The 14,995-nt window shown below is 38.8% G+C and overlaps 1 protein-coding gene across 1 annotated transcript in view; it reads left to right on the top strand.

Annotated features, from left to right (window-relative positions):
• The first annotated feature begins 3,123 nt into the window (after window positions 1-3,123).
• Window positions 3,124-14,995, top strand: part of LOC106067645 (uncharacterized) — a 41,633-nt gene continuing 29,761 nt past the window's right edge. The window contains exons 1-5 of the mRNA XM_056017565.1: window positions 3,124-3,287; window positions 4,913-4,994; window positions 10,245-10,308; window positions 11,514-11,690; window positions 13,960-14,017. Of these exons, the coding sequence (XP_055873540.1) occupies window positions 3,230-3,287; window positions 4,913-4,994; window positions 10,245-10,308; window positions 11,514-11,690; window positions 13,960-14,017 (439 nt within the window). The 5' untranslated portion in view covers window positions 3,124-3,229. The remainder of the gene's footprint in view (window positions 3,288-4,912; window positions 4,995-10,244; window positions 10,309-11,513; window positions 11,691-13,959; window positions 14,018-14,995) is intronic.

Genomic DNA, 14,995 nt, shown 5'->3' with positions numbered 1-14,995 from the left:
TCTCTTCAATATTCTTCTAAAACAAACTACAGTCACCAAATTCTATGAGCGTAGCTAAATGGGGTTTTGAATTTTTAAAAAACACGAAAAACTCCAGAGATTTTTTAGTTTAAGCCCCCCCCCCTCCCAACAGATGATTTTGACGATAAAACTTCCCTTTTCGATATAAAATCTAAAGAAAACTACAGTCAACTAATTTCAACAGCGTAGCCAAGAGAGGTTACAAATTTCTACCACTGACTGGGCTCCATTAATAAAGTGCAGTGAAAAGTCATGTGCCGAAATTTTAAAAAGACTAATTGTGGCTCAATAAAGTTGGCTAAGACGGATTTTAGGAATCAGTTATAGAGATCGGGTCTCAATCAAAGAAACCCTATACAGAACTTTGAGTCGACCCCTAAGTAAGGTCGTGACAGAGCGTCGCATGAGGTTTTTGGGACATGTTCTTCAACAAAAGGAATCACGCATAATAAGAGTTGCGATGTCATAGAGGCCATTACAAGGAAAGCGCAAAGAGGCAAATCCCAGAATAACTTAGCGCCACACTTTCATGGAGGACCTCGGAGCAGGTGGGAAGAAGCTTCGGTCATTGCCAGTGACAGTTTTTGTGGAAGCAGATGGCCGCCTATTGCGCCGAACGGCGCCTGAGAAAGAAAGTAAGAATAGTAGATTAGGTTTTTAAAATAAAACTTTGTAATAGCAGAATAATTCACTGTAGATACCTCAGAAAATGCATTTTGTTGGCTTTCAATACTGGAAATGGTGTTTGGTGGTGGGGCTCCGCCCCGAATCCCACTGGGGGAACTCACAGCGCCCCCTTGCTGGAAATGGCGGGGAGTCTACAATTTTCCCACTAACTTCAGGAAGAACCTATTCTAGAGTATAATAAACGTCTTCCGAAAGAATGTAATTAGATTAATTGTTAACGCACACATACACACACACACAAATATACACACTCTCATTCCTTTGGATACATCAACTGCGTGGAGAGTGGGGAATTGATGTGTGGGCGACATTGTTCTGACCACAGCTAATGCCCAGGCATTTATTTCATTTCCATGAGATGATCCATAGTCGCCTCGCTACTGAAGGAGACCAGAGTAGTAGTAGTAGTATAGATTAGTCCTCTTGCATGAAAATCTCGCATTGTCAAATTATTGGAGATTATCATGCATCGTGGGAAAACTAAAAAGTAGCTTGATTTTTCTGGTGTATCTGGTGTACAAAATAAAGGAAATATTGATAGGCTATTATTATGTATACATGTTTTGATTATTTTTGTGCACTTTTTAGCACTGCATACTAATATTTCGAAGTTATCCCGTATTTATAACAGAAATGTACTTCAATAAAGATGAACCATTAAATGTTCACTTGACGACATCAAACTTAATTTTAAAACAAATGGGCAACTAGCAAGCGGCTTGGGATCCCTCAACTCAAGAAATCATAAAGAAACTAGAACAAATAAGACTAAAGACTAAAACTGCTTAATTGATCCTTATTGAAATTTGTTGTGATTACAAGGACTCATATAAAGACAACACAACAGAAACAAAAACATACACATAAATGCAACAGACACAACATAAAAAAGTTCATTCAGCGATTTACACATAGACAGAAGAGAGCAGTGAGATTTATAACAAACGAATATTCCAGTTTGATTAGAGTAACACCATTTGTAAACCACTAAAGACACTTCTTACTTACTTAGACTTATGTCCTCCCGCGCCGTTCAGCGCATTGGGCGGCAAGCAGTCTGCACTAGAGACATTTCAGGTTAGAAAAATCCCGGGTACGCTGTTTTGCCTCACCGTGGCACCCGGGTGGAAACGGCTACTTGAGGGGGTAGCTAGGCTAAATGAATGGCGAAACATAACTCCCGTTTGGATGCCCACGGGTAGACGAGAGTCCACCTCTTGCACGGGCGGGGTTGCAAAAAAGTCCCCACAAACCTGTCACACATCCATGCGCTGTTCCTCAAGGCATCGTTACATAAATGGCGAGTCCACCACAGTTAGCTTGGTATAACGAAGAAAAATGGCGGAGGCTCCCGGTGTCCTCGGCCTTCGGCCATGTGCAGCCAAGCATGCGTCGGGGGCCAAAGACGTTGGAAACAGCAATGCTTTACATAGGCATTGACTCGGGTCTCTCTCAAACAGAACTGTGTTCCCACTGGTTTTTTTTTTTTACTATTTGACGTCCAAACAGGTTTTTTTTTCAAACTTAGAGCTCGAAGAGCCTTCGGCTCAGCTCTTAAGACGATCAAATGGTTAGAATAATGAAAAGTAAAGTAGATATAATACATACAACACTAAACCATAATTGACAAATAGAAAAAAAAACGTAATGAAATACTCAGAAAGACACAAAGACAGAGGAACATTTCTTATTCCATACGCTTGAACAAACTTTTCCCTAGTGTCATTACAGCATTTATCAGCCAGGAAAACCAAGACTTAGCAGAGTTTAAGTCATTGATTAACACGCATGGCGAGCTTTTGGTAAGCTTAAATGTGGTCGACGTAACAGAGGTGCCCCACGAAACGCTTGCCTTAGCTGATAATGAACAGAGCACCTGGTTGCATACGGCCTCAGAACGAGACTGCTGGAGGTCACTCACAGAGGCTGCGGGATACACATTTGAGACCAAAAGAAAATCCTCTGCAGAGGACGGATGCAGACGGCGAAAACAAAATCTAATCGACCACCTGCGGACAATGGTTATGCTTCCCCTGGAAGTGGCAAAATACGTAGGTCAAAGCTGGGGCTGCGTAGCCACGGGAAATACTGCATTGTTCATTAATTTTCGGACTCTTAAGACAAGCCTTTTTTTAAAAAAACATGCATGGATAGATTGAATGTGTAGGACGTAATTATCTTCTATTTTGAAGTTACGTCTGTATTGTATAAGATAAGAAGATTAACTACCACGGATTGTTAAAACTAGAGATCAATTCTTTTTCATTGAGTTAACTACAGTGAAGTGATATGTAGCGACCTTGACCTTGGTATCGTGAAAATCTCGAAGGGCAAAATAAACTTTTTTTCCGTCATATTTTTTTTCGATTGTTTTTATTTTGCTCAGAACTTTTTTAAAAAGCCTACTCTCTAAGACATAATACTCCAAGTCATCAAGTGGATTTAGATTTCGATTACATTTCTCATTCTACTCTAAAGGAGAAGAGAGAGAGAGAGAGAAGTTCTGAAGAATACATCTTTGATGGCTAAACTCAAAGATTTGTTGAACAGTTTTAATCTTTTACTCATACTAGTTCTAAGTAAGTTTTTGTATTTTAAAAGCTGGTAAAATTGGTAGCTTGCTAATGCTGAACGAGAATGTACTTAGACCAGGGGGTTCTTAACTTAAAGTCAAAGTGTGGCTCGCGACTACCTTGGGGGTCGATTGACGATTTGCCAGGAGTCGCCTAAGACCATCGAAAATATGGATTGGTTGTGTCGATTCTTCTATTCTGTGTGTGTGTGTGTGTGTGTGTGTGATGTCGCGGCAGTGGGGGATTGTAAAAAGGGGTTGCCGAGCTTAAAAGGTTGAGAACCGCTGAGTTAGACGAACATTTACAGAAATAGATCTATGCACAAGGCTAGCTATAGGTTTATACAAATATATAAAGAACAAGATTAAAAATAAATAAATAAAAAGGTTTCAACTATTACGTATACTACTTTTAAAAGATCCATAAGATTTCAAGTAATCTTTAGCTAGTCTACATTAGATCTAGACAGGGCCGGAGATACCAGGGCATCGCCTAACTACAATTGAAAAATTAAAGCATTTCAATCAAAATAATCACCTTAAATAAAATTAACTATAATAAAATAAGAGACATGGGATAAAATATGGAACTATTCTATTTCTGTATTGATAAAATGATTTATATTAAGATTGATATTGATATTGACGAAGGTTGGTACCACCACACACATCCGTCCCAAATGACCAATTTGACTAGAATCCGTTATTGTCTGTTTTTAATTAAAGATATACGTTTTTTTTTATAATAGCTGATACATTCGAACAGAGGTGCCCAACCTAATTCGACCTGCGGACCATTTTAATATCCGACTCTCGTGTCGCGGGCCACATGAATGAAAAGGTTAAAACGAAATGAAATTAACTTGAAACTATTTGATCTATTGGATCTGGTACTTACATTAAGTAATAGGCTGTTTATGTTGTTTTTTTCAGGCGTTAATAAATTGCTTCATCTCCCACTAAGAGCAACATTGTAGGTAGCTTTATTATCGACTCGTTTTCTTGTCTCCTTTTGGTAAATACTCCCGTCGATACTCCAATCTCTAAGTATAGTTTAACAGTTTTTTATTGGCGGCTTAAACGAAGAATGCCGTAATATTTGCTTTATAATGTTTTATATATGTTGTTTTTGATAGCCACACTTTCTTTATAAAACAAATAAGTTGGCTTATTATCCTCTTCCATAAAAAGTCAAAGATCTGTTCACTTTTCCTGGTAGATTCTACATTCAGAGTATACAATTTTATAAACGCATATATTATGAAGGACATGATATCAATCGATCAGAGAACTTTTTTTTTTGGGGGGGGGGGGGGGCGGGGATAGGGAGTGTCGGAGATTCGGTACACTTTGGGCTGGCAATTTGAAGGGCCGGATAAAACCATGTCACGTGTAGGATGTGGCCCACGGGCCGTATTTTGGGCATCACTGCATTAGAAGATACACAAATAACTAATACATTTTTATTTCACTGTTATTTCGACAATGAAAAAAAACAAACTGTATACATAAATCCTATAAACAAGCAAAATTTTAAAAAATATTTTTAAAAGGCATATATAAGTCAAAGAACTGCACATTTCCAACCACATTTCTCAATACTGTAAAAGTTATTTCCCTTTTGTGTTCTAGGACTGGTGACCTGTGTAGAAGTTGAATTGGATGACATTCACGCCTTGATAAATAACCCGTACATGATAATATGTACTGTCAAGTAAGTTATTTGTTGTTTTTTTCCTTGTCGTTTTCAAATGTCAAGTATATTTCAAACGTTATTTTTGTTTACTAAAATGTGTAAGTTTCTCATAATTTTTTTTTCTTTTTTTTTTTGTTTCTTTATCGTATTAGAATGTCTTGTAAGTCAGTGATACTTTTTGGGTGACGCATTAGAATGTCAAGTCAGTCGTAGGCTTATTTTACGTCGTATTAAAATGTCATAGCAGTCATACGTTTTGTCTGTCATTTTAAAATGTCAGGTCTATCCATCCATTTTAGTGTCATATAAAATGTCTAGTCATTCATATGTGTAAACAAGCAAAATAAAAAAAAAAAAACAGTAAAGGCGTATCTTAGGAAAGAGAAATCCACACTTACAAGCAAATCTTTCTATGCAGTAAGATTTATTTCCTTTTTTTTCGAGATTAAAAAAAATAGTTATTTATCCCTATTTAATTAGCTAATTGGCTTTTTTAAAAATTGATTGATGTTTTGTTGGAAACAATAATGAATAGTGCAATGGTTCAACTTGATACGAGAATGGGAAGCGGGAGAAATCACGTGTTCAAAATTTGTACCAGACAGATAGAGAGAGATAATATAAGCTTAGTAAAGATGGGATCCAGTTGAAGACTGGTCTTGTGGGCCGCCACCCGAATGATCTGGTGGGCCAATGGGGAAAGGGCCACTTAAAATGTCGTAAGGCCCGTAATGCATTACATGTGTTTATTATATTCTTCTATTGAAAGGGCACACGGGGCGTCGAGAGTGGCCCTCTCGTTATCGGTTTCAACAGAATCTGTACAAAATCTACAAGACTAATACTAGTACCGTTGTTAGCCTAACACAGGCTCATTAATAATTTAATTGACAATATGTGGTCGAGAGGCTAAGTACGCTAGAACTTGGCTTGTCTTGGCTACCTATGAAGGGGGCTCAAGGTTCGACACCCGACTCGATCAGATATGTCTTGACTGAGCTGCCTAAAGGCAGCACGGAAAACCTTCTCCCAGATACCCCTTCACCCCCCTCCCACACTGGTCCACAAATAAAATTGGACCCAAGCGCTCTGAGCATGCTATAAGCATGAAAATAGAGCTATATAAAATCAATGATTAACAATGCTTCCGTTGAGCTTCTATCCATACAATAGAGATTTACTAAACACATTCGGCCTATATTTATTAAAACCGTACAGAATTCGCGTTTTTTTTTCTTTTTTCTTGTTCTTGTTTCGGATGTTCCTTCAGCTCACTTCATAGTCCAAGCCTTCTGCAGGGCGAGAAGGGCGATAGCAGCGGGCAGGGTTTGAACCCGGTACCATTTAGACGACCGAGCGACAGCGAATACCCCACGGCCAGGCAGCGAAGCGTTTATGAACAAGATCGGATCATAGTATGATTCAGAACGACACAGGTTACGCTTGTGCGTAATGAAGTTAGTATTGTTAGTCGCTTTCATGCTGTGTATTATGCAGCTCAGTCAAAACGGAAGTAACACTCAATGAACGACATCCAATCACACAGGCGAAAGGCCAACAATAAAGGTTAGTCCACGCTGCGCGGGCACGTTGCCCTGCCTCATCGTGGCGCCCGCGTGGAAACGGCCATTAGAGGAAGTGGCTAGGCTAAATGGGTAGCAACACAAGACTCCCGTGGGGATGCCCACGGGTAGACGAGAGTCCCATTGTACGGGCGGGGTTGTAAAAAAGTCCCCACGAACACGTCCCACATCCATGCGCTGTTCCTCAAAGGGACCGTTACATCAATGGCGGTTCCCGCACAGCTAGCTTGGTACAGCGAAGGAAAATGGCGGAGGCTCCCGGTGCCCTCGGCCATGTGCAGCCAAGCATGCGTCGGGGCCAAAGGCATTGGAAACAGCAATGTTTTACATAGGCATTGACTCGGGTCTCTCTCAAACAGAACTGTGTTCTCACGGTTTTTTTTTTTACTGTTTAATGTTTAATAATTACGAAGGGATCCGTCGAATCAGGGGCGTAGCTAGGAATTTTCTAGTGTTTGTGGGCCCGGGGGGGGGGGGGGGGCTTGGCCTCTTTTGGGGCCCATGCCCTGCATTTTGCATAATATTTAATTTCCGATGTTAAAAAAAAACACTCATTTGGGGGTCCATCTCAAGTGGGAGGCCAGGTGGGATTTTCAAAATCTCCCCCCTCCTCCCCCACCCACCCTAGCTACGCCACTGCGTCGAATGTCGTCAAGCTAAATCTCTACGTTCATAAAAAGCTCTCTCTTTAAAGCCGTCAAAGTTGATCTGGTTACATTTATTTATATTTCGTTCTTCGCTATTCTTTCTCAAAACCTAGTCTTGTTTTTACTAGTTGTGTCATTGTCTCTAAGTCAAAACTTTTCCGATTTACGAAACAACTAACTAATAGTCTGCCAGTCTCCCTACACTGAGAAACACAATACGTTATGTAAACCAATGTGACAGGTGGGGAAATGTGACGTGTGTTTGGCGCGTTCAATGTCTAGGGGATGATTATTTTTAAAGCTATCACACCCCACTTATCAGCATATGAATCGGGAGCAGACACGCAACGAGACAAGGCAATGAAAGATAGATACAAAAGTTAAAATAAAGGATATTTATTTACATAAATATACATATAATAATAAAAAGGGGGAGGGTTTGCATCTATCTCTAGTATATTCTATGTTTAATCATCACTCTTGCACCTAATAAGAGAGTATGTCACTTTGTCCTCTGACTTAGCTGGTATTCCTGTTGATGTCGCAGCTGGCTGTGTCCTGGCTTGAGGTTCTGCAGCTGGAGGTGGCGCTCTAGCGGATAGAGGGACGCCGGCGATATAGTTCTTGTGGAGTCTCAATCCCCAAAATCTAATATCTGTAGTGGGCACAGTAGGGCGGGTGGCCGGCTACCGTGGGCACAAGGTTACTGCGGGCAGAGCGGATCTGCCGTGGGCAGCGTAGTTTACAGGATATGTCCAGTGAGTTGCAGAGGGTTGGCGTAGCTATGACGTCTCACACAGACCTGAGCCCATAGGGACGTCGCACCTAATAGCTTGACAGGTGGGCTATCGAATAGGCGGGCAATGCCGATAGCGCCAAGTAGTAGAGTTGAGTAGATCTCAGTAGGCAAGTGCAGTGCTGAATAGCACTAAGCACAACTGCAGGTAAATAGATCGTTGATCCAATAACTAGGCAATAGATGATTATCGATGGCAAATACAGTGCTGAATAGCACTAAGCACCTAAATAGGCAGACACCTGAGGGAGGCTGCGGATAAATAAAGACAAGTTAGGACATGTCTCTCATGCATCTTATCGATGCCCTCGACTGAGGTGCATTCGTCAGATTGGTAAAATTGCTTTTGAGCACAAAAGGGGAGATGATGACAAATGGGATTTGGAATAATAGATGGCTGATAGTAGCAATATAAAAATGTACATAGAAGGGAGAGTAATAATATAAAAATATACATAGAAGGGGAAATAATAATCTCAAATAAACAACACAGGTGGATAGAGGAAGAGGGGGGGGGTGAAATGGGCGGTGGTCAGCGACCCAGACGGTTTGTTTACATATGACCGTGGGTCGAGAACAATGGAGCGCGCTTGAATGGAGATTGTGTCCACTCAAGGGGCACAACTCTCGTTAGAGTAAAATGACTACAGGGGAGATAATCCATTACAGGGAGATAATTCATATCTCTTTTCTAGACGCAGTATCAGTGCGCTAGTAAAATTATCAAGGCGGCCAACCGAGATAAAGGAAATAAAATAAGATGTACAAATATATACATGGTTGCATCAATGATCAATTGAGCAACGTAGCATTAATAGATTAATGCAATACACAAATAAATACATAGGACATGTTTATGTTTTCTTACTTACGCCAGTGAGAAATACACAATGCACTAATTAAATATAAATGAACTAAGCAAAATACACATGATAAAATCTAATGGAAATATACACAGAGTAATTAAGATGGAACTTGTGATTAAGTTCGGCTTACCACCAGGTATTCCTCTAGGAGTGAGAATAAGTGATATAGTCCAGACTCGATCGACAGCGATAGAGGAGTGAAAAGGGTCTGGCTTGATTTGAATCTACTTATATACCGGCCTGGAGAATGTGGGCGGACACAGGAAATGTCCTAGGCTAAGAATTATCTTACACGTGGGTGGATTTGACTCGAGGTGGGAGCCGCACCTTGGAATATCACGCGGTGTGTTGACCAGGGTAATCTCTTAGATCAAAGAGAGACGTGAGAGAAGGGGGGGTGGGAGAAGGATTAGCTTGCATTCAAACCAAGGTGGTGTAAACCGCGACCGTCCTTTAGACATCCGGCGGGTAAGACAAAAGAGATTGTGTGTTTACCTTTCCCCGATCAAGGGCAGATAAATGAAAGGACGCGCTTTAGCTATCTCCAATGTGGTCAACTAAGTCTAGCCTGGAGCGAAAAGGGTGGTGCGGGTGAAGAAATTGGAGGTAGGATGGGGAAATAATTAAAATAGAATAAATAAATAATGAAAAATAATAATTAATGCTGTGATAATTTAGAGTGACTCTGACAGCGAGTTTTTGACTTGTCACAACCAACACAAGCATGATTTTAGTCATTGAACTTACATGTGATAAGAACATTGCTCATTATTATGTGGCACACAATCTTTTATTTGCGGCTCAAACCAAGAAATAATGTCAAGAATACCATCATATTTGTTTTATAATGCGTTTATGCGTTGTTATTTAAAACAGCCAAACTTTCTTTATAAACAAATATGTTGGTTTATTATCATGTTCCACCAAAAAAAAGTTTCGTGTCCTGCGGTTAGATTCTACATTCAGAGTCCCATTTCATAAAGGCACAAATGTTAAAGATCACGGTACCAATCCATCAGAGATAAGACAGGGCCCTAACGTTGGTGTAAAATACATTTTTCAACATTTTTGTTTGGAAACGAGTGGGACTACTTCGCGGGTCTGATCTGACCCTTCGGCCGACATTTTGAGCCTCAATGTTCTAAAGCATCTTCATACTATTGCTAGATTCCTCCTCTCTAGTTCTGCAGTTAAAGGCCAAGATTCCCAAGCAAACAAGAATATGTCGGCATGGAAGGTATAGTATTGCCCGGACTGACTTTTGTACGTAGTCCGCCTCTATCGGGATCCAGCTGTCTCTACCAACTAGTGTTTATGTAAGCGAAACATGTTAGAAATAAATGTTTCATCTATTTATTTGTTTCCATTCATTTAAGATACACCAGAACAGAGCCGATCAACAACAATGTGACTATCTCTTCCAAAAATGACACCAACGAGGCACAGGAAGATACTTAGATAGATAGATAGATAGATAGATAGATAGATAGATAGATAGATAGATAGATAGATAGATAGATAGATAGATAGATAGATAGATAGATAGATAGATAGATAGATAGATAGATAGATAGATAGATAGATAGATAGATAGATAGATAGATAGATAGATAGATAGATAGATAGATAGATAGATAGATAGATAGATAGATAGATAGATAGATAGATAGATAGATAGATAGATAGATAGATAGATAGATAGATAGATAGATAGATAGATAGATAGATAGATAGATAGATAGATAGATAGATAGATAGATAGATAGATAGATAGATAGATAGATAGATAGATAGATAGATAGATAGATAGATAGATAGATAGATAGATAGATAGATAGATAGATAGATAGATAGATAGATAGATAGATAGATAGATAGATAGATAGATAGATAGATAGATAGATAGATAGATAGATAGATAGATAGATAGATAGATAGATAGATAGATAGATAGATAGATAGATAGATAGATAGATAGATAGATAGATAGATAGATAGATAGATAGATAGATAGATAGATAGATAGATAGATAGATAGATAGATAGATAGATAGATAGATAGATAGATAGATAGATAGATAGATAGATAGATAGATAGATAGATAGATAGATAGATAGATAGATAGATAGATAGATAGATAGATAGATAGATAGATAGATAGATAGATAGATAGATAGATAGATAGATAGATAGATAGATAGATAGATAGATAGATAGATAGATAGATAGATAGATAGATAGATAGATAGATAGATAGATAGATAGATAGATAGATAGATAGATAGATAGATAGATAGATAGATAGATAGATAGATAGATAGATAGATAGATAGATAGATAGATAGATAGATAGATAGGTAGGTAGGTAGGTAGGTAGGTAGGTAGGTAGGTAGGTAGGTAGGTAGGTAGGTAGGTAGGTAGATAAATAGATAGATAGATAGATAGATAGATAGATAGATAGATAGATAGATAGATAGATAGATAGATAGATAGATAGATAGATAGATAGATAGATAGATAGATAGATAGATAGATAGATAGATAGATAGATAGATAGATAGATAGATAGATAGATAGATAGATAGATAGATAGATAGATAGATAGATATTCTCAATGACTCATGTCCAATATTATTACCGTCAGATAATTCTGTGTGACTTGACACCAGACGACTACAGATTCTGTAACAAAATTCTTCCATCTGTCAGTGAGCTTAGCGACGATTACTGTGGCTGCAGCGGCAAATACACCAACTCTACTTCCGGCGCCAAATCCTTCCGAATTTTTTACCATATCAAAGCAGTGAACAGATCGCTTAGGGTGAGTGTTAAGCGTCATCTAGATATGTTGCTTACTTTTTTGCTTTATTGTTATTATTCATGAGCGTAGCCAGGATTTTTTTTCGGGGGGGGGGGGGGGGGGGAGAGACCCTTCGCAAAAAATATATGTGTGTGTGTGCGTGCGTGCGTGTGTGTACATAATTAATTTTTATAACATTCTGACCTTTCATTCTTCGGAAGACGTTTATTGTACCCTAGAAACGGTTCTTCCTGGAGTTAATGGAAAAATTGTAGACTCCCCGCCATTGCCAGCTAGGGGGTCTGTGGGAGCGCTGGGAGCCCCTCCGAGAAGCACTATTTACAGTATTGAAAGTCAACAAAATGCATATTCTGAGATATCAACAGTGCATTATTCTGCTATTAAAAAAACGTATGTGATATTCTTACTGACTTAAATACTCCCACATCGTTCGGCGCATTGGGCGGCAAGCTGCTTTCACAAAAATCTGTCACTGGCAATGTCTGAAGCCTATTCCCACCTGCTCTGAGGATCACCATGAAAGTGTGGCGCCAAGTTGTACTAGGATTTTCCTGTTTGCGCTTTCTTTGGCGTCCATATCATCGCAACGCGTAATTCATTTTGTCGGAGAACATGTCCCGCAAACCACATGAGACGCTTTGTCACAACCTTACTAAGAGGTCAACTCCAAGTTCTGCATAGGATTTTCTTGATTGAGACCCGATCTCTATAACAGACTCACTCCTAAAATCCGTCTTAGCCAACTTTATTGAGCCACATTTAGTCTTTTTAAAATTTCGGCACATGACTATTCACTGCACTTTATTAATGGAGCCCAGTCAGTGGTAGAAATCTGTAATCTCTCTTGGCTACGCTGTTGAAATTAGTTGACTGTAGTTTACTTTAGATTTTATATCGAAAAGGGAAGTTTTATCGTCAAAATCATCTGTTTGGGGGGGGGAGGGTTAAACTAAAAAATCTCTGGAGTTTTTTGTGTTTTTTTTAATTCAAAACCCCATTTAGCTACGCTCATAGAATTTGGTGACTGTAGTTTGCTTTAGAAGAATATTGAAGAGAAAGGTTTTCAGCCTCAAAACTCTCTGTAAGGGGGATTTAAAACTTAAAACCATCTGAGGGGTTTTAAGCCCTCTGGAAAAGAGGGGTTTATACTCAAAACCCCCATGGCTTGGCTACGCTCATTGAATTTTGAGTGTGTAATTTGCTTTTTTTATATTAAAGTTATAAATTAGCTTTAAACCCCTCTGAAGGGTGTCTAAACACAAAATGCCCTTTGGCTATGCTCATAGGATTTTAAGTGTGTAATTTGCTTTTTTTATATTGAAGAGGTATTTATTAGCTTCAAACCCCGCTGGAGGGGGGTTTAAACTCAAAACCCCCATTGGCTTCGCTCATATAATTTTGATTGTGTAATTTGCCTATTTTTATATTAAGGAGATATTTTTTAGCTTCAACCCCGCTTAAGCCATCTTCGTTGAGTCTTATTCAATTTTGGCAGATTACTATTCACTGCACTTTATTAAGGAAGCCCAGCCACTGGTAGAAATGTGTATCCTCTCCAAACTACGCTCTTGGAATTAGGTGACTGTAGTTTGCTTTAGATTTTATATCGAAAAGGGAAATTTCATCGTCAAAATCTGTGGATTTTTTTGTTGTTTTTTTTCAAATTCCTCTTAGCTACGCTCATAGAATTTGGTGACTGTAGTTTGCTTTAGAATAAAATTGAAGAGAGAGGTTTTCAACCTCTCAACTCTCTGTATGGGGATATTTAAACCACAAAACTCTCTGTATGGGGATATTTAAACTCAAAACCATCAGAAGGGGTTTTAAACTTTTAAAAACGTCATCTTGAGGAGGGGGGTTTAAACTCAAAACCCCCTTGGCTTAGAATTTTGAGTGTGTAATTTGCTTTTTTATATATAGAGAGAATGTATTTTTTTAACTTCAAACACCGCTGGAGAGGGGTTTAATATAGAATTTTGAGTGTGTAATTTGCTTTTTTATATATAGAGAGAAGGTATTTTTTTAACTTCAAACACCGCTGGAGAGGGGTTTAATATAGAATTTTGAGTGTGTAATTTGCTTTTTTATATATAGAGAGAAGGTATTTTTTTAACTTCAAACACCGCTGAAGAGGAGTTTAAATTCAAAATTAATAATAATATTATTATTATTATTATTATTATTCTAGAAAATAACGTGCGTTCTTATAGATTTCAGCGTAGAGACATTTGATAACCATTTTATTTTTTAGTTCTATTCTATTTCATAGCAAGAATTTTTCTGCCAAGCTGGAGAGCTAAAGCGACAGAAAATGTCTAACATTGTGGGTAAGTCGAAAATTGTGGATGTCTGTGTGTGTGTGTGGGTGTGCGTGACCAAGGATTAGCATCTGTCCTAAAGACGTCACTTATTTGGTTGTCTCAAAGATTAAACTTTTTTTCCGATGTTTATTATATTATATTATATTTTATTTTATTTTATTATATTGTGTTATATTATATTAGGCCTATATTACAAAAGGCCTATATTATATTGTGTTATATTATATTAGGCCTATATTATATAAAGCCTATGTTATATAATATTATATTATATTATGTTATGTTCGAAGGCCTTTGTCAGGTCAATGAATGCAATATACAAAGGCATACTATGTTCTCTGCACTTTTCCTGAAGTTGGCGGATGGAGAAAATCACGTCAATCGTGGATCTCCCTAAGCGAAAGCCGCATTGTGATTCTGGATAGACCCGATCAGCGAGTTTTTGTAGCCTGGGAAGTATCACTCGAGCAAAAACTTTTCCTACAATACTTAGGAGGGAGATTCCCCTGTAATTGTTGCAGTCGCTTCTGTCCTCTTGTTCTTATACAGTGTAAGATTTTATCATCTCGCAGGTCTTGTGGCACAGCACCTACTTGCCAACATTTGCAAAGCAGTTCGTGTAGAGGTTGGATAGTGTAGTTTTGCATTGTTTTAGATCTGTGGGGATACGGGTGCTTTGCTGGCAGCCGTGTTGTCTATGGCATCTTAACAGCCCTCAGACAACGCCGCTCGCGCTGCCTTCGACATGTTCGCCGGATGACCGAAAGTCATCCTCTACGGACAAATTGCGACTGACTCAAGAAAAACTGGTCGCCCCCATCTCCGTTACACAGATGTAATAAAACGGGACCTGAAATCAGTGAACATCAATACTGACCATTGGGAAGACATAGCTCTAGACCGCACCAGATGAAGAGAGACAGTGACCAAGAAAGCTATGGACAGTGAAAGAACATGGGCCTCAGCCCTGGAAGAAAAACGTAC

The sequence above is a fragment of the Biomphalaria glabrata genome, chromosome 18 (genome assembly GCF_947242115.1).
Source record: "Biomphalaria glabrata chromosome 18, xgBioGlab47.1, whole genome shotgun sequence".
Taxonomy (NCBI): Eukaryota; Metazoa; Mollusca; class Gastropoda; family Planorbidae; genus Biomphalaria; species Biomphalaria glabrata.
The sequence above is the reverse complement of the archived record's forward strand: the minus strand, read 5'-3'. Positions and strand labels throughout refer to the sequence as shown.